The sequence below is a fragment of the Topomyia yanbarensis genome, chromosome 3 (genome assembly GCF_030247195.1).
Source record: "Topomyia yanbarensis strain Yona2022 chromosome 3, ASM3024719v1, whole genome shotgun sequence".
Classification (NCBI taxonomy): domain Eukaryota; kingdom Metazoa; phylum Arthropoda; class Insecta; order Diptera; family Culicidae; genus Topomyia; species Topomyia yanbarensis.
In genome coordinates, this window is record NC_080672.1 from 272,731,052 (window position 1) to 272,756,307 (window position 25,256).

At 39.4% G+C, this 25,256-nt stretch overlaps 1 protein-coding gene across 1 annotated transcript; it reads right to left on the reverse strand.

Annotated features, from left to right (window-relative positions):
• Positions 1-139: 139 nt before the first annotated feature.
• LOC131689909 (uncharacterized transmembrane protein DDB_G0289901-like) lies at positions 140-16,687 on the reverse strand. The gene is made up of 7 exons (XM_058975295.1): positions 16,381-16,687; positions 16,225-16,314; positions 3,551-3,664; positions 3,367-3,489; positions 2,804-2,923; positions 2,568-2,747; positions 140-2,508 (listed from the first exon to the last, which is right to left on the reverse strand). Exons 1-7 carry the CDS (start codon positions 16,554-16,556, stop codon positions 2,172-2,174), a joined length of 1,140 nt encoding a protein of 379 aa, XP_058831278.1. The 5' UTR covers positions 16,557-16,687; the 3' UTR covers positions 140-2,171.
• Positions 16,688-25,256: the final 8,569 nt, after the last annotated feature.

The window sequence follows — 25,256 nt, forward strand, 5'->3', positions numbered from 1 at the left end:
AAACACGAATAACTTATGAAAAGGGCGTAATTTAACGAATTATTACTTTTTGTCGAAACAAACTTTAAAATATCTTGAAAACGACTACATTTTCGAAGATTTCTGTAAAGAACATTTTCATTTGAATCACAATCCGACCTTCCCGAATGAATAAAATTGAGCATGAGCATAATGACCGTACAATTCGTAGTTGTTACTCCATGATTGCACAGAGAATCAAGGAATGGAACCTGGGAATAGCTACCAACCCTCACTGTGCACCTTTCGAGCTTTTTACGCCAAAGTTTCAAGGGACGGAATGTTAGTGCAACAAACGTTGTTATGGGGACCGTATATACCATCTCCACGTTTTCCACAGGAAGGAGTTTTGTTGGTAAGATGCGACAAAGAGTTACACAAATCTGGATTCACCTTGATTAGTGATACGATCTATGCAACTCTCAGTAGTGTTATCATGTGTTCATCGCTATGGACAGCTGACTGCCGAGAATTTATTAAAGATTCATCGATTTTAGAATTAATTTTGAAATGCTCGATTTAAAAAAGTAACTTCAGCTCCAGACAGCCGACAGTCAGGTGTGTTGTCTATGTTTAATTGAATCACATGGCAGGTGAATTATTATGTATTATTCCTTGCTTCTTCATTCTGGCGAAACACTGCATTCAAAAAACAATACAACATAATAAAAAGCGATTACTTTAAGTGACTCGCGACATTTGTCGATATATATATGTAATTAAAGGATTTGTAATACATGCATTATTTATCGTGTATAAATTGTTGGTATTAATGACAATTATGTATAGGCTTCTTTCTTCGCGGACGATTGTTTCTTATTATTATTCGTGCGCGTTGTTATGCTATCTAAAACACATTTTAAGCGGTATAAGATAAGGTCTACTGAAATACCTGAAACGGCTAACTGTATATGTCGGATGTACGTTGAACAACCGATGATATGTGCGAGGTTTTTTATTCTAATTTCTAGAACAAGATTGAAAACTCATGAAGAAATCTAGAGAAAATTTAAAATGGGACGTAAATAACAATGAGAGATTCTCTAAGGGGTCTTTCACCTCTGTTCATTACTCGGTCGTTTCGACATTAAGTACTCAACTTTTTGCATGATATTCTAGTAAAAACCATCGGCTTTCGATATGTACTGGAAAATTAGTGCAAAGCGTTATAGTGACGTCGTAATAATCGAAAGAAAAAATAACCAAAGAGAGGCTTTCAATGTTACTTACGTCCCATTCTAAATTTTCATCTGGTTAACATGACAGTAATATAGTGCATGTACTACTCCAAGTATTCAATACATTAAGAACAGTACATATTATTAATTGACTGAAAGTAAACCAATGAATGTGACAATAAAACATTTGTTTTTCGTGCTGATATGACTGCCAAAAATTGGTGGCTGGTTTTGAATTCTTCTTGCGAATTGTCAATTCTCAGCCCTCTACATAATTCAAAAGTCATCATTCACTCAAACAAAACCATGCGTGTTCCCCACACGCATTAAATACCCAGTGGATTATTTTCCTAGTTGATCAAATCACACTAAACAAACAAATAAATTAGTTTGTTCAGTCTGAAGAAATGTCAGCTCGATTGGCATCAACCGGCGGATACGTGTTCCCTTACAATGCCACCAAAACAAAGAACATTTAAAATTACATGCGACATGATATTTTTGCATAGATAAATTATAGCATGTTATTGAAATGATACTCTATAATGTCCAAAAGTTTTGATCCAATTTGCTTCACGCAAAGTTCTAAAAAATTCGCAAACAAAGTTTTTTTTTCAGGCTTTACCTCCCCCCTCCATTAAACCATTATTTTTTTCAAAGTACGAGTCACTGACTGCATAGGTTTGCCTATTTCTACTCATGCATGATATCCAGCCTTATTTTGCTGAGTGTGTGATACTGAACCAAAGAAAAATGAATAGAAGATTTAATCAAACGAATTAGTGAACTTTCTCATGATATTAAAGATTTCTTAAGTGAGCTTGCGGCGTTGTTTCAAATCACTAATTTACGTTTAATATTGTTGCTGTGATGAAATGAAATCGCTCCCAAACGACTCAAAGGGAACTTTTTACGAACATAGAATTTTAATACTTTTCCTAAGACCCCTACTGATAATTATTGCAATGCCTAAAACTAGCTAAAGGTAAATGAATGGCCATTCGAAGCTATTGGATTGCGGCCGGAATTCGATGCAGAGAAACCCGAAGAATATGACAACGTTATATCTTTGTGATAAGGCACTCTGTAAGTTTGACTTCCGGAAATTGCAGATGAACCGGAAATACCTCCAGCACCAACTGAAAATCCTTGTGACTGAGACGCTGAATTGGACGCTCCGAACGATCCTAATGGGCTCGCGCTTTGAAATGAGCTTGACTGTGCATTGGCCGCGCTACTTCCGAACCCATTCGATCCAAATCCATGTGTGAAGGCATTGGCATTCGCATTGGAACTAGACGAACCGAAGTCCCTGTAAACGATGTGGAAATATAATTAATGTTATGTTTAGTAATGCTGTGGAATTTATACCCAATTTGTTGATTGAATGCATTTGAATTGGCATTTGAGGCCGCAGCGTCAACTCCGTTGGAGTTTACTGACACCGACTGAGTGTTTGCAACTGCGGCACTGCTTCCTGTAGATCCAAAAACAGAGTCGAAACCCTGGTTAGCAGAATTTGCACTGGAGCTAGATCCTGAAAATCCAAACCTGTAATGACATCTGCTAATACACATTGCATTTTGCATGAACTGATACGATATTACCCTGGATATCTCGAATTGAAACTAGAAGATTGAGCATTGGCGGCAGAAGCCGACCCTCCGCCTTGTCCATTCATAGAATTATATGCATTGGCATTGGCACCAGAAGCAGAAATGCTGGTCCTAAAAAAATATTTTATGAGTCATCTCTAATAAATGTCAACTCGAGCAACGGTTGAAATCAAATGGAAAACTGAACTTGATTTTGGAGTGTTGCAGGTATTGACTACTGAGGTTGGTCGTTTTAACTGCTGAGATCAAAATCGAGACCAGAAAAAGATGTCATCAATAAGAAAACTATTTTTACTATCAGCAAAAACAAATTGAGAAACATGACTAAAAATTCTTCTAAAAAACGCTGCATATGAAAACAAGATCGAGATGAGATCCTTTAAATATTTTAATTAAGATATTTAAAAAAACATGAACTGAAATCAAAATAGAATTTCAATTTGATGCTGGCATCAAAATATGACGTCAAATATTTGTAATTTCTCGGGAATATAATCAAATGGAAAATTAACAAAAAAATCAGCTACAACCATACTTTTACCCATATAAATTACCCTGGAAATCTTCCGGAGAAACTCTGAGTATTGACTCCAGCTGCACTTCCAGTAAACCCGCCGTGACCACCGTTTGTCGCAGTTGTAGCGCTTGCACTGGCACCTGCTGCCGATCCTCCAATCCTAATATAGAGCAAAGTTCAATCAATTACGGATATGCCTATCAAAATATGTCCATCCTTACCCTGACTGACCACCATTGATAGCTGTGGACTGAGCGTTAGCAGCAGCAGCAGATGTTCCCGCTTGTCCATGCTGGATGCTTTGCGAACCAGCCCCGGCAGCCGCTACCGAAAATCTATAATGAAGATAATACTTTATAATCTAACTAAGGAATAGTCGTCATAAGGTCTGGTCCACCTAAAATTCGAACCCTTTTTCTAAAATTAATTTGACGAAATAAAAATATAGTTTGGACAGAATAAGAATTTTTACGTCTTTTTACTACCAAACTATTCGAAATTAACTGAAATTATGTTCTATTGATATGTAGTTTATGTATTTCAATAGTACAAACTAGTAAAATGAATAGATATCGGAAAACGTGAAAACTCCCATACATGAGTCAGTCTATTCGAACAGCCGTCAATAAGGAGCACCTAGCGACACCATCAAATACCACGACATTATAAATAGAGGTACCGTAAAACGGGGGAACATTGATCAATTTTTTACAGTTTTTCGAATAACTTTCTTCGAATCAATTTGCATTTTTAAAACAAGTACTGGTACCCATAGATTGAAAACGTCCAAATTGTTTGGTAATTTATTTCGTTTTACTATAGAAATAATATATATTTGCCTGGGGTAGGCGTAGCGTATTGGTAAATCGATTGCCTTGTACGCAGCGCACCTGGGTTCGAGTCCCGACCCCGCACATAGGGTTAGAAATTTTTCCTAAGAAATTTTTCTAACCCGAAGAGGCGAATGACCTTAAGGTTAAAACCTCTATAATTGAAATAAAAAAATATATATATATATATATATATATATATATATATATATATATATATATTTGTTGTAAATTTTCATTCGCTGTTTTCGGGGTGACTTTGATCAGCAAAAAATATGTGTATCGAAATAAGAAATAACACTCGAAATGTTGTGTAAATTGCATATCTGCAGGCGATTTTATGGCTCGAAATTGTGTCGTCTCGTAAGAAAACAAAATTGCCTGGAAGGATACGGCCGACTTTTATTGATCTTTATCGGGAAAATAGTCGAAATTAAATAGTTAGCTGTAAAAATCTCGGATTTTTTAGAAAAAAAATGGACAAACATATTTACGGTTCTAGCAAAGTGATTAGTTCAGTTGAAGTTGATTAATTTCATTAATATACAAGGAATTTTTGAACAGATTAAAACGATGCGTAAAAGTTGTGTCATTTCCAATTTGAATTTATGTACATAAAAGGTACATTAAATGACAAAATAATCGTTGCCGGTAGATGCTGACTATGTTTAGAATATGGTTTGTATTTTGTTTCAATGATTATGTTAAAGTGTCATCTTATCGCACGTTACTGAAAAAAGTCTGATTTGATGAAACTTGTCCTGGTGATCAAAGATACCCTGTTTTACGGTACCGTGTATCTGTTTCAGTCAGTTGATGCTTGCTTTCTGAACGAGCAACATCATGACTATCGCCCTTATTCTTGTTTACGACGAATGCAAGATTCGTTCGAAAGCGATTCGAACGAATAGTAAGCCCGTTTGATTTTGCTGTCGTAAACGGGAATACAAACCACTTTCGAACGAATCTCGCATTCGTCGTAAACAAGAATAAGGATGATAGTAATATAGAAATATAATATAGGATATAATATATTATAAATAAATTTAATTATAATAAAATTAATTAATTATAATTAAAACGGTAACAATCACATCCCCAGCAGAGCGTTTTGATTAATTATTTCGTACAGTTTCGTATCGAGCTTTAACACTTAAACTGGTATATGCTGCCGTTCTCTTTGTTGCTTGATTTGAAACACGTTTAGAACTGTGTTTTGAATATATAAAGAGTATTCAACACATACAGTCAGGTCCTCATCAAAGATGAAAAGCACATGCTAAATCACTTAAACTGTAATATTATACAAAAATGTAAATCTAAACATGAATAAATGAAATTTAAGTTAAAAAAAAAAAAATACAGTCAGGTTCGATAGATTGTAGAAAATTATCTCGAGTCATATAACGACTTAACATTCTGGAGACCAGAAGTGGTTCATTTTTAGATTGATAATTTTGACAGTTTTGTACCGGTAGTTTTCAAACCAATAACTTATTCTCCCCACCAGTAAGTTGAGCGAGTGTTCTTTTTAGTTTAAAATTCAAGCCACGTCATATCTTACTAGGCTCCAAATTATTTTCCCCAGTTTATTCAGCCTGAGTATCTGTACTGTTCTATGTATGTAAAACACAGTTCCAAACGTGTTTTAAGTTAAGCACCAAATAAAACCTGTGCCGCCACACTTATGAGGAGGCAAAGAGCTTTTACGTCCTAGCCCAGTACACGTGCTATTGGTAGGGTCCAAGCTACCGCACGGAGTGCACTGGGGGCGTGTCGGGCTCGAATGGTGACGCTGCCATTAATACCGACTAAACTCCATTGAGCTCCGCCATCGTTCCTCCCAGGAACTACCTCTCGGTATTACTTCTGGGGGGATGGCTGTACTTAATGTACTCATTCACTCTCACTCACGCGTTCATACGTCCTGTATGAGGCTTACTTGGGTGCTCTCTCTATCGCACCTTGATTCACTCTCAAACACTCCCACATGAGGCTGACTTTTGTGCTCACCTTTTTCGTTCCTTGCGAGGCTGACTTGTGTGCTCACCTTACTCATTCCTTGCTAGGCTTACTTTTGTGCTCGCCCCACCCATACCATGTGAGGCTGACTTGGGTGCTCACCCTATCACCTGGTTCACTCTCGATCGTGCCACTCTATTGTACCTCTGTCACTCCCCCTGGCATCCCATGTGGGACATTTTTCTTAGGCCCCACTTCTGACATACCATGCGAGGCTGACTTGTGTGCTCACCTTTTTCATTCCTTGCTAGGCTTACTTTTGTGCTAGCCTCTACCATACCATGTGAGGCTGACTTTTGTGCTCACCCTTAACACGCCGTGTGCGACTGACTTGGATGCTCACCCTTTCACTCCTCTGCCACGCCATGAGGCTTCGATAGCTAAGTCCCAACATACTACGCTACGACCCTCCCATCTTGGCATGAGGCAGTCCACTTATACGCTCATACACTCACTCTTCTGTGTTGCTTCGGTGTGGCTGGCTTTACCCCTTACGCGGTTGCCAGTCGCTGCGCCAAACCTGCCTCGGCATGAACTGACCATTCACTCCCTTTTTTGCGCTTGGCCTTTTTCGCTCCAGCTAACCAATCACTAGTTAGCCGTGCCCGTCGTCTGTTGCTCGGTTCGCCAGATTAGCTGTAGCCTACAGGCAATCTGGATGGTAGCAGCCGAGACTACGTTCCACTTCTCCACCGATTGACACATCCGCTGAATAAGGGTATCAGGGGTTGTGTCCCAGCCACAGACGTCAAGCATTGCTCTTCTTTCGACGTCGAACCGATGACATACGAACAGTATGTGTTCGGCAGTTTCGTCTACACCTGGGCAGTCCGGGCAGACTGGGACCTCCGCGTGCCCGAACCTGTAGAGGTACTGTCGGAAACAGCCATGGCCTGACAGGAATTGTGTCAGGTGGAAGTGAACTTCCCCATGGGGTCTTCCCACCCAGCTCGATATGCTAGGTATCAGCCGGTGGGTCCACTTACCTTTCGAGGAGTTGTCCCACTCACGCTGCCATCTGGCGACCGAGGTCACCCTGGTGTGCTCGCGGACTCCTCTATTTCCACGTAGCTCGAAGCACTCCTCATCTTCCCGAATGACCAGCCCGACTGGCATCATGCTCGCTATCACGCAGGATGCATCGTCTGATACCGTGCGGTAGGCAGATATCACTCTGAGGCACATCACGCGGTAGGTGCTCTCCAGTTTCTATAGGTAACTGGTTACCCTCAGTGCTCTTGACCATGACGGGCCGCCGTACCTGAGAATAAAGACGGCAACGCCTGCCAGTAACCTACGTCTACTGGCGCACACCTTTGAGCTGTTGGACATCATCCTCGATAGAGCCGCAACAGCAGTCGACGCTCTCTTGCATGTATAGTCGACATGGCTGCCGAAGGTCAGCTTGTCGTCTATAATGACTCCGAGAGACTTCAGACTTCGCTGTGAAGTGATCGCGACTTCTCCCACATGGATAACTGCATGTTGTGCCGACTTGCGGTTGTTGACGATAACTACCCCCGTCTTATGATGAACGAGCTCCAGGCCTCTCGCGCTCATCCATTCCTCCACGGTGTTGATCGCGTGTTCTGCGGTTAGTTCTACCTCAGGGATTGACTCCCCATAGACCTTCAAGGTTACGTCGTCAGCAAAGCCGACGATCTTGACCCCAGGAGGGAGCTTCAGTCTCAAAACCCCGTCATACATGAGGTTCCATAGCACCGGGCCAAGAATCGAGCCCTGTGGGACTCCGGCGGTAATCGGAACCCTTTTCTGACCGGCATCGGTCTCGTATAGCAGTACGCGGTTCTGGAAGTAACTTTCCAGGATCCGGTACAGACCCACCGGTAGGCTAAGCCGGTGTAATGAGAGCGCGATGGCATCCCAGCTTGCGCTGTTGAATGCGTTCTTCACGTCAAGTGTCACTAACGCACAGTATCGAATGCCTCGCCTTTTCCGTTGGATCGCTATCTCGGCAGTATTTATCACTGAGTTGAGAGCGTCCACTGTGAACTTACCCTTCCGAAAGCCAAACTGGTTGCTTGGCAGGCCGTCCGTACCTTCCGCGTACGGGGTTAGCCTGTTGAGGATGATCCTCTCAAGTAGTTTGCCAGTCGTGTCGATCAGACAGATTGGTCTGTACGCCGATGGGTCGCCTGGCGGCTTCCCGGGCTTCGGCAACAGCACCAATTTCTGCCTTTTCCATCTATCGGGGAAACGGCACTCGTCAAGGCATAGCTAGCCTGAACATGTTCGGGTTCGCTATGATCTCTGCCTTGAGAGCGTTGTTTGGAACTCCATTCGGCCCTGGAGCTTTGTTCATTGCTAGGGATTTAGCCACTGCGAGTAGTTCTTCATTCGTCACTGGAGCCACCATTTCGGCCGTGCCCGCACTGTCTCGTAGTGCAGGTGGCCAGGGGCTTGTGGCTCGAGACGGGAAGAGTACTTCAATAATCGTTACCAACCGGTCCGGAGACCGTTCTGGGGGTGAAGAGCCCCCTTTGGTCTTGGCCATCACAATCCTGTAGGCGTCACCCCACGGATTCGCGTTGGCACTTTCACACAGGTTGTCGAAACACGCTCTCTTGCTGCTTTTAATAGCCTTGTTAAGGGCCAATTTCGCAGCTCGAAACACTTCACGGCGGTTCTCTCTTGCATTCTCGGTGCGAACTCTTTGCATCCTACGTCTACGTGCAATCTCGGCACTCCACCAGTATACCGGGCATCTGCCGTTTCTTGGCAGTGTTTTTCTCGGCATAGTGGCGTCGCACGCGCGTGATAGAACAGCTACCAGCGCATCCCCGCTTAGACTGTCGGTGTTGGCCTCCAGTCCCAGGGCCGCGGTGAAAGCTTCGCTGTCGAAGTGATTGGACTTCCACCCGCGTACCTGACGGGGATCTCCCGCCCTCGGAAGCTGCACACCATAGTTGATCCTAAAGCGGATTGCTAAATGATCGCTATGGGTGTAGCCTTCGTCTACCCTCCATTCCATGCCTGGAGCCAGACTCGGGCTGGCAAATGTTACGTAAATCCACGCCTTCACCCCGTTTCTACGGAATGTACTAGCGGAGCCATTATTAGCTAGCACAGTATAGAGTTTCGCAAGCGCCTCCATTAGCGCTTGACCCCTGCTATTTGTACAGCGGCGGCCCCACTCCACTGCCCAAGCGTTAAAGTCTCCCGCTATGACTACCGGTTTCCGGCCCACTAGGTCTGACGAGAGCCTGTCGATCATCTGGTTGAACTGTTCTATTGGCCACCTTGGTGGAGCGTAGCAGCTGCAATAGAACACACCATTGATCTTGGCAATCGCAACACCCTCGGCGGAGGAGTGTATTACCTCTTGAACCGGGAACCATCCCGTTGTACAGATTGCCACCATTCCAGACCCGTCCGACACCCAATTGCCGTTGCCGGCAGGGATGCTGTACGGGTCTGATAAGAGGGCGACATCTGTCCTCGACTCCGAGACCGACTGCCACAGCAGCTGTTGGGCTGCTGCACAATGGTTAAGATTTAGCTGTGTGACGTTCACGGCTTCTTCTTATTTACCTCACCGAAGAACCACGAAGGTCCGCCCATAGCATGTTTATGGGCTTGCTTCTTAGCGGTGCAGATAAGGCACTTGTGCGCCTTAGTGCAACCCCGCTCCTTATGCCCCTCCTCGCCGCAGCGACGACATAGTTTGCTCCTGTCTATGCCCTTGCACTCCACAGTGTTTTAAAACGTCGTTTTCGTGCTCAAAATTAATAGCGTCTAAACCGTTGACTTTAGAGGTATAGTTTGTTCAGAGAAGTTGTTGTTCTTATGATTGCGCATCTACAGGAGTATACCGTTCAGTGATTAATTCACCTATAAGTGATATACGAAATTTCTTCTCCGAACTAATTGAGATAGAGACTTTGTGTCTTCGACAATGATGTAGAAAATGTTACTACAAAAGAAATTGTTCAAGACACTATATATCTAGTTTCAATAGTTTACGAGTTATGGAACGTATTATATGGAAGACCCCTTAAAATTAGTTTTTTCATGATAACTTTTTTAGAAATTATCGTATCTGCTTAGAATCTTCCACAAAGTTGTTAGCGGTATCGAAACACATATTTTTACTGAACATAGTTACTTCCTATCTGTTGAATTTAAAAAGATATTCTAAATTTTACGATATTTTTGGGGTAACTTCCACCCTTAATAATTAGTTAAGGAGCAAACAACATCATAACATACTGCAAGTACTAGCTTTTTACTTTCATATAATGGCCCGATTGTTAGTCGATGCGATTCTCCCCGAGTTTTATGTTCAATACAATATGTCATCGCAGTGGTATAAAATGAAATATTCAAGCGCACTGCGACAAACAGCTTCATGTTTTTATGGCAAATTGCATTGAACATGGTCGCCTATTACATGCAATGCATATGGTTTGTCTTTCAAAAATCAAATTGCAGTTTTGGATGTGATTAATAATGTCGATATTTGCATTATAAATTAGATAAATAAATATATTTTTAATAATCGTTTTCTACGTCATCTTCAAAGTTTCTTCTTCCGCTAGACGAGCTTTGGCGTCTTCTAAAAATCGTTTTACACTTTTTTCAGCCATCCCCGAGCCTCAGTCATGACAGTATCCACATTGTGAACAGATGACGTTAATCAAGCTCCATTATAATTGTCACGAAAGACATCAATAAACCTTCTGGTGGGATTTTCATAATTTTTCCAAGACTGCCAGTATCCACTGATTGCTTAAATTTCACGTGACACACTTCTCGAATGCACGATATGCTACGTTTCGTACTTTGATCTTGATTGTGGTCAAAGCTCTCTTTTCCTTTTTTTGGACATCGATGAATATGTTTCATGCAATTTACCATGAAAAGATGAATATTTCATTTTAAACCATTGTGATGGGATATTGTATTGAACATAACACTCGGGGAGAATCGCGTCGACTAACAATCAAGCCATTTTATGAAAGTAAAAAGCTAGTACTTTCAGTATGTTATGATGTTGTTTGCTCCTTTTTGCTCCTTAACTAATTATTTAAGGTGGAAGTTACCCTAAAAATATCGTAAAATTTGGAATATCTTTTTAAATTCAACAGATAGGAAGAAACTATCTTCAGTAAAAATATGTGTTTCGATACCACTAACAACTTTGTGGAAGATTCCAAGTAGATACGACAATGTCTAAAAAAGTTATCATGAAAAAACTAATTTTAAGGGGTCTTCCATATAATTTGTTCCATAACTCGTAATCTATTGAAGCTAGATATATAGTGTCTTCAACAATTTCTTTTATAGTAACATTTTCTACAACTTTGTCGAAGACACAAAGTCTTTATCTCAATTAGTTCGGAAAATAAATTTCGTATATCACTTATAGGTGAATTAATCACTGAACGGTATACTCTTGTAGATGCGCAATCATAAGAACAACAACTTCTCCGAACAAACTATACCTCTAAAGTCAACGGTTTAGACGCTATTAATTTTGAGCACGAAAACGACGTTTTAAAATACTGTGCACTCGTAGGATTTGTGACCGGACTCAAGGCACCGATAGCACCTATCCACTGAAGGCGGCTGGGGTATGCTAATTGGGCATACCGACCAGCCGATCTTCAGCTTACCTTTCTCGGTTACCTTTTTGGCATCCGCCTTCAGTAGCCTGAGGTAGGCAACTGCACTGGAGAGTCATTTCCGCCCCTAGCGACCTGACCTGGGCGCCTTCACCAAGGACCTCTTGGGCCAAGGCCTTGTACACCGCACTAGATTGTGCGCCTCGCTTCAGCACCAGAAGCATTTCTCCCGTGTTGGTGCGTCTCACGCTACGCACATCTTCCCCAAGGGCCGAAAGGCTTTCGGCCGCCTTCATCGACTTTAGGACGTCGGTTTTTAACCACAAGGCCTCGCCTCTGTCCTTGGCCTTCTTCGCGGGCCGCGGTACCTCAGGTGTCGGTGCCGGCTTCTTCCTGGTGACCAGCGTCCAGGGGTTAACGCCCCCTGCCCCGGTCGCGCCGGGTTGCTGGTACCAACGCTCTGCTCAGGCAAAGAGCTTTAGACCAATCAGTCTGACCTCCTCTCTTCTCAAATCAGTGGAATTTTTAATAAAACACCACATTCGGGATGTTAACTTGAGCGAGCACCCGCTGCATGCAATGCAGTATGCATATCAGCGTGGGAAGTCCACTACCACCCTGTTACACAATGTTGTCTACAACATTGAAAATGTTTGTTCACAAAACCAATCAAGTTTATGAGTGTTTCTCGATATTGAAGATGCTTTCGACAACGTGTCTTGCGAATCTAATTTGTTAGCAGCACGAGATCATGGAGTACTTTCATATATCACGAAGTGGATACACGCAATGCTTAGCAACCAACATCTGTGCTCATCGTTAAGATAAGTCGGGAAAAGGAAACTGAGTGTCTGCGGATGTCCTCAAGGTAGTGTGATTTCACCACTTCTATGGAACCTTATCGCCGATGCATTGTTGAGGAAACTTAACTTGGTAGCTTGGGTTACGGACATGTGGTTTCAGAGCTCGTCCATTGCAGTTCTTTGAATCTGAGATTATTGTCGTAGATCAAGTTAAGTACGTTGGGGTAATTCTTGACTCAAGACTAAATTGGACAGCTCACGAACCACTGCGACCAGTATTTAGATCTATTGTGGTATGCCCCTTCTTTATTCTAAGTGTACTATCTACTATGATATATCACTAATGATGAGTTATTGAAATACTCAATATTCCCAGTTAGGCACACCCCTTCGTATGAAGTTTATTACCTGCTTGGGATTTGCAGTCCAAATATCGAAAGGCTCCAATGTTCCTTTACCGAGGACTCTTAGTCTGCGTTGTATCAATGCACTGCATTCGCAAAGCAGATGCTCTGATGTTTCACTTTCAGATCCACAGACGTGGAATGTCTTGTTTGTTAGCTTACCAATTTTCTTAAGATGATATTTTCTCGGACAGTGTCCGGTAAGTAGTCCTGTCATGATGCATAGCTCGTTTTTGTTTAGTCTAAGCTACTCGAGGGTTTTTTTTCTCGTTGAGTGAGATAAATTTCTTTGATTGTCGTAGTCCAGGTGTGGTACTCCAATTGTTCTTTACCGGCATACGGGTGTCTTCTTTGGTGGTAGAAGGGAGAAGTTATGCCAATCCAATCAAAGTTGAACTATCTTCACAGGATGGTCTTGATGGCGATGACTGGTGCGTTCTCGAAAACACCTACTGCTACTCTAGAGGCACTCTTGAACATAAAACCACTGTATGTGTTTCTGAAACAAGAAGAACTTCTTTGTGTATTCCGTTACTGGGCATTGGAACAGTAACTCAATAGATCGTGCACTTGGTTCGATAGATTCGAGATCAAAATTAGTAATCGCATTTCGAACTCAAGTCGAAGAACTTAGCATTTCAAATGTTATCTGCTTTCTATGGGTATCCGGTTTTCCGGTATTACTGGAAGTGAAAGAGCGGATGAATTAGCTAGAGCGGGCGCTGCGACTGACTTCGTTAGTCTAGCACCAGTTTTACTACTTTCGATAAGTTGGATAAAGCACCATTCGCGTAGCTTGCAAATTTGCGTTCAAATAACGACTTTTCTGCCTGATGTGTGTTCGAAAATATCAAAGAATTTGCTACATTTTTCCAAGCATACTTGCAGTATTCTAGTCAGGGCACTGACTGAATATTGCAAACTCAATTATCACATGGCTACTATTCAGCGTGCGTTAATCTGATTACGGAACGTCATATCATTTGATATATAGCTGCCCTGCAGTAATGCAATTGCGTATCCAGATTTTTGGTGCTCCATACATAGACGAACCTATGTACAGAGAGCTGAAACTCAAGGATATGCTATTGTTCCTATCCCAGTGTGGTAAAGAACTATAGTTTAAGACGTATTTGAATCACAATAAAAAAATCCTTTCCACCAGGGTTAATTATGAAAAAGCAAATCATGGCAAGGCACATATCTCCGATCAACATGGAGAACGTGCTAATTGAGCCAGTCGCTACTGATTCCTACTATGGGGTTGGATAGAATCAAATTCAACTTGTTGAAAAGTCTGTCTGACTCCGCGAAAAGGCGCTTGTTGAATTTATTTACCAAGTTCCTTGAGGGTTACATTGTCCTTCGTGATTGGTGATAAGCGAGGGTCATAGCCGTTCCGAAACTGGTTTACTGCCAAATACACAAATTGGCTTCCACAATGGCAAAGGAACAAACAATTGCCGTGCGTTGCAAATAGCAGATGGCATCAGTTTTCTTGAAAATTTGGGAGCTTTGGTTCAGTTTCTATCAACATTCTCTCTAAGAAGCTTCATCAGTATGGATTTCGTCGATTTTAAATAACTAAATTCGTTTCACTGCACTTATCATAAATTTTGCATCCCTTGTCAAAAAACAGTAATGCTAACAAACAATGCGTAGAATGTCCCCTAGTTATCCGGTACCGTTTCTGCGACATTGAAAATCGATTTAACTGTAATTAATTCTCAACACGCGTCGCGCACTCTCTCACTAATTACCAACCACTTGGTTAAGCTTTGTACAGCACAATGAAACTATATAGAAGCTAGTTGATTTCTTGATTCGCAATATTCCATACGGTGTTACAATCAACCAAGTTCCTACTCCAATGTGGCTCTTTTGTATTTAGCATGAAATACTTTCCGAGCGATTAGCAAACACAAGCGTTTGCACATGTCCACTTTTACAAATTTACAAATTAGGCCGAGGCGCGTAACACTTGGTAAACGCAGAATCATTGTACGACTGTAACATATGAATAAAACTTGCCTTATTTGCAGAAAAATAAATACCCAATTCTAAAAACGAATCATATATCATTCTCTAAGGTATCTAAATTTCGATACAACATAAGTGTTCGACCTCTGTAATGCCCAGTTTTTCGCATAATTATAACTTTTGTGATAGTGTTTCGTTGATCCCTTCTATCCATAGATTGATAAAAAACTGTACAGTAGACTGGTGAAAAATAATGATTTTTGAAAACTCCATCTGCCCTCCCTTGAGTCTATTTCTTGTCCTACAAGGAGTACTAGCTTTGAAGAGCAAATCTAGCTACCGGACCAACGCGCCTGAAGTTTGTATGTGATTTTTCGATAATTTACATGGAGAAAACCCACTAGCTCGCATTTTCTCCGCTAGATGGAACTGTATGCATTGTATTACCACTGTAAGTGAAAATAAAAACGATAATTTAATTCTCTACAGCTTTGTCGGAGACGATAAGTCAATCCGGCTTTGTTAAAATAAGTTATTAAACTTTTAGCGAAGTGATGTCTGAGTCAGTTTTGTGGGGCCTAGCAGAGCGCTTGGTTGTGTATCAGTACGCGATTCCCACGAACCATAATTTTTTGTAAAATAATGATTAGATTAAGCTGAATAGTATGTTCAGAAGAATTGTAGTACATAATATGAGTTATGTTTTGGTTAGAAAATTGTAACCGCATAGAGGACGATAACGCTTACTTTTCATAGAAGAGAGATATAATGTCGAAATGTTCGGGAAAATTACTGCAAAATCCCTGTTCCACAACTTTGTAGAAGCCACCTAATTTCTATTTCTCTCCGTTGAAAAGTTAGTGTCTCCTCTATGCGGTAACAGGTGGAACTAAAAACTAAAACTATAATTCTTCTGAACATGCTATTAAGATAAGCACTATTTCACAAAAATGTTGCGCTCGTAAGAATCGAGTACTGATACACAACCATGCACTGCTAGGCCCCATACAAAACTGACTTTGACATCACTTCGCTAAAAGTTTAATAACTTCTTTTAACAAAGCAGGATTGACTTGCAGCCTTCGACAAAGTTATAGAGAATTAAGTTATCTTTCTTATTTTCACTTACAATGATAATACGATGCATACACCTACTGATGGGACTAAAAATCGACTCAGGGGTGGGTCGATAGGGGTCATTATTTTCTTGTCACTCTACTGTACAGCCAGATGATTGTGAGTATTGCCCACATGTACACATTTTACGTTACCCATTACTTCCGCTCGAGTCGAAAGGATGCTCATTAGTAGGATGTTTAGCAACTGGTCGCACTGTTGTTCGGTGCCGTGATGGTCTAACGCTGGAGAAATAAATAGTTGAATATGTAATGCCTTGTCATGATAAAATTCAACTGACGCTAACTAACCCAAACAGAAGTCCACTAATTCCACGCCCAATATTCACTGCTTCTCTGATTATTGATGTATCAGTATTATCATCATTATCATAATCGCTGATAAACTTAACTCTAGAACTTTGAGCACGCGCAAAAAATAACGCACATACAACCATGCAACTGTACAGCATGGTCCTTTTAGTCATCTTTGCAGCGTTCTAATGAATAGTAGAGGAAAAATCCTAATTCTTCAATTGAGGATCTTGGGGTTAATTAAGAAATAATCCAATCAAGATCCGTTCTATCCGATGGATCAACACCAACTGTCGGAACAATGGGTGTACGTACGGAGCGCTGTAAATATTATGTTCCCTCTTGAACTGAAGTCAGCGTATGGATACACGGTCGCACGCGTGACAATCAATCAAGTAATCTGAATATCCGTGGTCGCGAGTATAAAATTGCTTTTTCAATGTGTCCGATCACCATTCAAGGTGTCCTTAAGTGGTACCGCGTGGTATTTGCTACCTATACAAGCATGTATGCGGATTGTCGCGAAACCATAATAATTATACATGTTAATCGGGTGCAATCGATGCGCTAGATAGTAGTTGCTCACTGGGAAATCCCTAAATTCTAGCGTCACACTAGGAAATAACTCAAGACATAGGGGAGAATGTAGATACTTGATTCTCTGGCCATATCGTTTAATCTAATAACATAATATTACCACAATATATTAAATAAATAGTAAATTTGAGCGCTTACAATGTTCAGAAAATGCCACGAAGTTGAAACATCAGTTTAGGAAATTATAGGTAATTTGAGTGAAGAATACTATTTTTTGATCAATTCACTCAATTCTGTAAAACTGAGTCCACAGGACCCGTCACTAACACTCATAAACGTTTTTAAAATGTGTGAAGAGAGAAAAAAAAATCATTTTTCACTATACTGAACCATATTTCTAAATGAAAACATTGATTATTAGAATTTCCTGTAAAATGTTTCCTCAGATAGTTATTATGATTTACCCGCAGTGGTTGGAGTTATTCGACAAAAAAGTAGTCGAAGTAATCAATTTGGTAGGTTAGGTGAAAAGGTCCCCTTTCACGTCTATTAACCAAAGTTTGCTTTATTTACTTGACCCCAATGTATGGCGGATAATTTTAATTTAAATAAACAATTCAAAAGAAACTATTGCTATTACCATACGCATATACATTTCCTGAGTTAAGAAATAGTATCTTTACTTAATTTCTGTTGTTTTATATCACTATTCCCCAAGAGATCTGCTATTTTCCTACTCATGGTAATGCTTCATTTAATTTCTATTGAGAATCGCTAAGTGCAAACATAGATAGCATAAGTGTAACACGCGAAAATACAAATCACACTACTCATGACAAAAATATTTAAAATGGTGACAAAGATCATGAAATTATTAACATGAATCACTCTAGTCATGACTAAAATATCACGATAACATGAATAGAAATTACGAACATCACGATTAAGATCTTGAAATCATGAAGTTTAATCCCGCTAACGTCATGAGTATTCCAAAGAATCGCGAATAAGCTCTTGAAATCATGAACAACGTTTGACAGTCGACAGTGTATTCCCAAATCATGAACAAGAATCACAACAAAAACTAAACATGTCCAGGGAACAACAACAGTAAACCAACCAAATATTCTAATGTAACGCCATGTATGTATATATTCGGGCAAACTGGTTTTTAGAAAACCCAAATAGTTTATTATTCATCATTTGAGGAACTTGGTTCATAAATTTATGAACGATTTTTTTCCGTGTTATTATTGTATATATGTAGACGAAATTATATATAGGAGTGAACCTCGATTATCAGATGTTGGGGCGCTTAATCGTTGAGCGGCCTAGCGACTAAAAACAGTATAGTTTACACTATCCGCTCTGATTCACAACATTTCTGAAATATAATTGGTAAACCCGAAAACAAAACTCATCGATAAACATAAAACAAAACACGTTAAAACTATATTATTATTCTATTCATACCGCCAATTTAACGATCACCCAAAACACTTCCAAGAATGATTCATTTTGTCTGAAACCTTGGTGTTGGCATCGAACCGTTCCCGATATTCATATTAATTACACAGTTAACGAGCTTTTGTTCGGCTACTTTATGACACATTCGAAGCTCCTCGTGGAAACACCCGATTTATTATGCCTATTTTGCATCAATTCACAATTACTGCAATAATAACTAACGAATGAAGGTATCTGAACAATGCTTTTGGAAAAATAGCTATTTTTAGTATTTGATTATATTGTAGCATTACATTTCTAATTCAATATATTGGGTGTTCAGCCACAAGTAGTGACTTTTCATCCCTATTGTTTACATGATTCAGTTAATTATTATTAGGATATAATATGCTTTCGCAGTTACAGTGACACAATTTACAGGTAAAAAATTAGTTTGCGAGACATTTTATTTATTTAGAAATAGTTTACTAGACACTCAATCTCATATTCGTACAGTACATATATTTTTTAAAAATCAATTGCAATTCCTATAATAAATATTCAATGTGGTAGCTTTTGTTTGCAATTACAGTTTTCAATGGTATTGGAATGCTGACCAATAGTTTTTGTGTGTATTCAACGTAAATTTTATCCCATTCTTCTAAATAGTAGTTTCTAAGATTAAGATTTCTCATTACAATCCGGATAGTTTCGCGCTTTTTATCCAAATACTCCCCATTTACATATATTCCTTGTGTTGACGTGAGGCTTGTTTTTACCTTTTTTCAAGGTTTTTCGGATCGTGTCCAATGGGGAATAGACAGAAAGAATGAACCGGAAACGGTGACAATTTATCTTTTATTGGACACACTGGGAAAAGATATGTTCTCAAGCAGGAATCGAACCTGCGATCTCCCAGTCTCTAGTTAGGTGCGTTAACCACTCCGCCATCGAGGAACTGTGTTGATGCAGCATAGATTCCCAACAGTATCGTGATCCCCGCCACAGTCTCAATACCTACACAGTGGACCGTTCTACCCCCAATGCCTCTCATAAGCGAATCGTCACCGACCCTTCCCAGGCAGAATTTACTCGTTAATCTATTCCCTAGTAACAATCGTGGTTTTATGATAAATTTATAGCCACTGAAAAAAACTTAGATTGCACTTGTAGCGTGCTATAAAACTTCAATTGTTACTTGGGTTGTTAGCTCCCAGTGGATCACGTTCAGGCTCGAGATTTATTTTCATCGTTTTGCTTCCCATTAGGTAGCTATGACACCGCCAGACTTTTGATGGTGTGGAAAGCGTGTTTAACCGATACCCGGAGGGCTGAGTCTCATATACCATTCGACTCAGTTCGTCGAGTTAAGCAAATGTCTGTGCGTGTGTGCGTATGTGTGTGTGCGTGTGTATATATGTACGTGACCTAAAATGTGCACATCGGTTACTCAGAGATGGATGAACCGATTTTTTTCAAACTAAATTCCAAGTGAAAGGTACAACGTTCCCATAGGCTGTAATTGAATTTTATTTAATTCCGACTTCCGGTTCCGGAGTTACAGGTTGAAGAGTGGGGTTACGCATGAAATTCCCATATAAATCGGAATCAGCATGGTATCTAAAAGATGCAAAACTTCATAAATTGTGCTCGAAAATGTTTGGATTTCTATTTTCAGCTCACTAATGCTTAATGCGGTTGTTACTGAAGAGAAATTGAACATAATTTTAAAACATATGATTTTTGTTCATGGTCCTGTGATTGTTCCAGGATTCATGGCACTTTATTCACGATTTTGGGAACAATTTTATTCCGTGTAGTTTGGATAAATGAGAAAGGCTCAATTGCACCACTAGGTGGATTGAAACAGGTTTTTAAAATCATAATTACACTTTAAACTCGTATCAATTTTATTTGAAAATATCCACCAAATTTAAAAAGCTTCAGACATGCAGGTATAATTTAGCATTTCAGTCATTAATTGAAACATTGATTGCTGCAAAAGTTAAAAGTTTCTTCCGTTATGCTGCCTAGATCGGGTCGAGAAAAGGAAGCGTTGTGTGGAGATGAAATTGGAGGCGTGGTAGTCTTCATTCTTTTTGTCAAATTACCTGCCACTGAAGCATAAAATGTAGTATGACGGGACTAAGATAGAAGATCATTGTATTGGCAGAGAAATTTTATTTCTATTTTGAATCTGTTGAACATGCTTAAACCAGAGAGAATAGAGAGAGAGACGAATAGTGTGAATCCAAATCCAAAAATGCCTTGTTAAGCAGACCAATCTAGCCATACACATTACTCATGCCCAATTTGCAAGAAATAAGTATTGTACATTCATCAAAAGATAAAGTTTAATTTTCGTCAGAATTTAGTCAAATCTTGGTAGTAAGGTGCATTCTAGGATATATGTATAATTGAAAACAAACTTTAGAATTAATTTATCTCTTTGATTCAATATGCACATCATTTGCAAAACAAATCAAACGATCACAATAGGTTCGTTTTCAAAATATAATTGGAGTCATTTAAAGTGCTGCCTGTGGAAGCGGTTGCCAAAATACTGGTGTTGAAATCATCATAATGGGAATGTTGCCGTTTTGATTGATTATCACTATTCGTCTCTCTTCCTATTCTCTCGAGCTTAAGGTTGAACAGAGAAACGGACAAAAAGCGAAAACGAAATAAGCAGTTTTTTCCGCACCGTTTGTTAAATCTCCATGGAAATCAATCAGCAGTACTGTGACAATATTTTACATAAGCTTTGAATCAATCAATTGGATTTTCGGGTGGAGAAGATACCCGTTTTTGTTTCGTTTTAATATTTGGCACACGGTCTTTCTATACAATAATGATTTTGTACTTTTCAAGTAACCTAGTATAGGTTGTAGATCTCTCCAAATGCAACACAAGATCATGTTTGAAAAATCTCGATTTATGGCAAAAAAAACTATTTTTCGGGAGTGTTCTGGAAAGAAGGAGAAATGACCTTTCCTACGGTATGCTATGTTCTTTTATAAAAGATACTTTGCGGTTTTGGGTCAACAATATGAAAACAACCATAATTTTGCGATTTTTACATGAAAATTATGAAAATTACTCTACACTCTACTAAAGAAGCGTCTTCGATTTAATAAAATTTTAGAAATAGCATTCAATTTCACATCCGACGACCTATTTATCATCAAAATCGGTTGAAAAATGGCAGTTATCAATTTTTTCCAAATTAGAAACTAGCTCGCATGAACTCTTAAGGAGTTAGTGAGGTATTGCCTCGCACTATAAGATACTACAAGTATATCTTCCGTTATTTTCTCAAATTTCAAGCTCAAAGTTCACACACGTACTTTTGAATGTATACGTAATTGAGCAAAAAAAACTTTTGAAAATTTTATATCAGATCATGCGAGCAAGTTTCAAATTTGTTACTGTGTTTTTAATTGCCGCAAGGTTCTACTGTATCGATTTTGTTGGCTATTTTCGGCCGGCGTCGGCGGTAAAACATGATGATGAGTTATGTTCTACCATAGACCATGCGGTAGACTTTGGTGCAACGCCTAACTCCTACTAAGCAGAAGGCAAAGAATTCTCACATTTCCTTTCGATCATGCCCATGTGAGCCTGCCTAGTTCTAGTTTTCCGTTCTAAGTTTATAACTGATTCGCTCTAGAATACCTATCCGTCTTTCAATTTCATTGCTTTCGTTTCTCTTAGTCTCAAATTTGCCAAAAATAGCCAACAAAATCGATACAGAAGTTTCTAATTTGGAAAAAAATTAATAGCTCTGCCATTTATCACTTATATCCAGGCGTTTGGGTCTTCAAACTATAAGACAGTTTCGGTTCATATTCCTCATCGGCAAACAGAACTTCTGTGCTTACTATCGAGACATCACTCGGTATAAGCCAGTTGTTTAGCGTTCACGCAAGACGTGTGACTTTTTGGATTTTAGTGTCTAACTAGTGCTAATTTGGGTACTAGTTTAGATACATCGTCTAACTAGACACCCAGTTGGTGCTAGTTACTGACGAGGAGAATCTGAAACACTAAAAAACCATACTTTAGGTACTTTCATATTGTTGTCCCAAAACAGCATAGTACCTTTAACAAAAGTTCAAAACATAGTATACGGTTGGAAAGATCATTTCTTCTTCTTTCTAAAACACTTAAAGAATTTAAAATCTGCTGAAAAATGATCACGTAAAAATGTTTTCGTGCTGAAAGTCCTGAAAATATTTTTTTTTTGCTATAAATAAAGATTTTGAGGGTATATTAAATTGATCAAACATGGTTTTGTGTTGTTTTGACGAGATCTACAACCTTTAACAGATCACTTTAAAATTACGTTTTTTTTTATTTTGGGGCACCGTGTTATGGCGAAAATTAGTCTCCAATTACAATATAAAAGATGCTGCGATTCAAACTTAAAACTCGTTTTTCTCGAATTCAAGAAATTGTCACTTAGTCCGGTCATAACTCACCAATTATTCTTGAAAACCGATCCGACCAATTATTCTTGAAAAAAATTAAAGACTGACTTAATAAAAAATGATAACTATTTGTTGAAAAATCTTAGGAAAACTATGAAACTATACCCAGGTGATCTGCGTACGATTTACAACTACACTATGCCCTACCACCACCCCAATCAGTTTCAATAAGGTAGAATCAGAAAGTCGAAAAAAATTGCACAATACAAATATAGCTGATAAATATTGTCTGCAGCTTTCATACAAAATGCATATGGGACTGGTATGTGGGTTCTTTGCATATGAAATCGACATTAGCTGATGTTTTTCGTACATTTTTTGAATAATCCATCCGCTTCCCACAACGCGAATACTGCTAACGCAACCGTATGTTTCAACACCGGTGCCAATGCACAGTGGTCCGAATCCAGAATTTAGGATGACAAAAACATTTGTGACTAAACTACTGGTTCTAGAGATTTCATGTCTTCGGAACAAATAATCTGTGTTAATTGGGGCATCTTTTGAGATGGGTGACATTAGGGTGGTTCTTATTGTTTGTACGATCTGAAAATTATTTTCGAAATAAGAAGAGATAGAACAATGCAGTGTTCCGCAAAATTGTAGTACAACCTTTTTCAAGCAACTTTGCTGAGGACGTCATATTTGTAACTTTAATGGTTTTAATTTTACAGCTATTAAAATGTTGTGTGATAGGGTATCCCTAACAAAATCAGTTTTTTCATTATAACTTTTTAAATAATTTTTTTCCGTCAATAGCGTCTTCACAAAACTTTTAGAGCTTATTGAGACGAATATTATTTATATAGACATATTTGAGATAGCTCATTTAGTTCAAAAGTTATGAGCATTTTTAGCAAAAAAACATAACCTTTTCAAATGTTGATATCTTAAAATGGAGCAAGTGAAATTGATCTTTTATTTTTGCATTCGAAAGATCACAATTGATAGTATGTTTTATGAAAAAATCTCAGAGGTCATTTTTGTTTAACTCATTTTATTTTAGTTTGAATATTGAGAATATTACTACTATTTGTAGCATTAAAAGTAAAACGGTCAGTGTAACCTAGCAACTATTTTTAAAATAAGATCAGATAGATAAACAACATCTCAAATAAAACCTCTCGAGTGTGGCGAAGGGCCCGCTGAGTTGTTTCCGATGTATTTCGTTCCGCCTGAGCCACGGAAAACCTTTCCAGCACTACGTCATAATGTGGCGAAGAGTCCGCTGAATTATTATTTTAGTGACAGCCTTGGTAGAATTCATTTGGGAATCGGAAAACCTTCCCAGGACCCTGCTTAAGTGCGGCGAAAGGCATGCTGTTAATTTGTCACGAGTAATCAAGATCCGGGCAGCATCCGGAAGATCTGGAAATCTGGAACATTATTTGACCTATTTTTCAACAAGATCAAAGGGTCCGAAGTAAGCAGCAATTTTTTTAATACATCTTCAATATTGGCAACGCTGCTAAATTTTCTTAAATGGTTTTCTCGAAACTTGCCGACAGACTTATTCCTCGTTTCTAATGCCTCAGTGAAAAAGCTCTAGAAACGAGGAATAAGTCTATCCACAAGTTTCGAGAAAACCATAGAAATACATAGAGTAGAATGGGGTCAAACAGGTACGGGTGTACAATAAGTACAGGGCAGTATCTTTGCAATGTTATTGCAGAGGTAGCTCGTGTTGAGTGAATTAGATGCACGGTAGAGAGCATCGTTGACGACTATTATTTCGGCTGTTGCCGTGAAGCAGCTGTATTAGTTACGCCGTCGTTTATGTTTTCGCGTGTTGTTATGCGGAAACGAATTGTCTTTCGTCCTCAGTACATTACATTTAATCAACGTAAAAAACATCAAGTGAGTTTTTTTGCTTACGTAAAAATTAATGTTGAACAAGAGTATTGTGTTGGTTTTTTGATATTTTTTGTTTTTGAAAAAGATTCGGACATCAACATGGAACATACGCTACCAACAGGAAGAAAAGCATGCTTGACGATAGACGAACCAAGTGCCAAAAGTTTATGAAGGGTTGGAGATAGAGGAACCAACCGTACTCGTGATCGTAAATCATTCTCGTTGCTTGCAAATAGCCTGCAAAAACTTGGGCGTTTATTTTTGCTTCGCTATTGATGACGGCGAGAATGATACCTAATCGTTCCAATAAAGCTGCATTCTAACCCGTGATCTCACAAACTCCATTCAGCAAAAACTTTTCTTGTCGCGTTGTCATCATTGGAATTGCCTCCATTGGGTAATGGCTCATTAATTCGAAGGCTTGATCTTTTCTTTAACCATTTGTCGTCTTTCTAACACGCCACTTTGGTGTTTCCTTCTCAAAACGTCGTCATCGACCACCGATTCTTAACATTTCCTTTCGATCATGCCCATATGATCCTGCCT

Coding starts and splice junctions, on each gene's coding strand:
- LOC131689909 (XM_058975295.1), bottom strand. CDS start 16,556: ATGACTAAAAGGACCATGCTGTACAGTTGCATGGTTGTATGTGCGTTA. Junction 16,315..16,380: donor ATTAGTGGACTTCTGTTTGG/GTTAGTTAGCGT, acceptor TTATTTCTCCAG/CGTTAGACCATCACGGCACC. Junction 3,665..16,224: donor GACTCGAGCGGAAGTAATGG/GTAACGTAAAAT, acceptor TCTTCATTATAG/ATTTTCGGTAGCGGCTGCCG.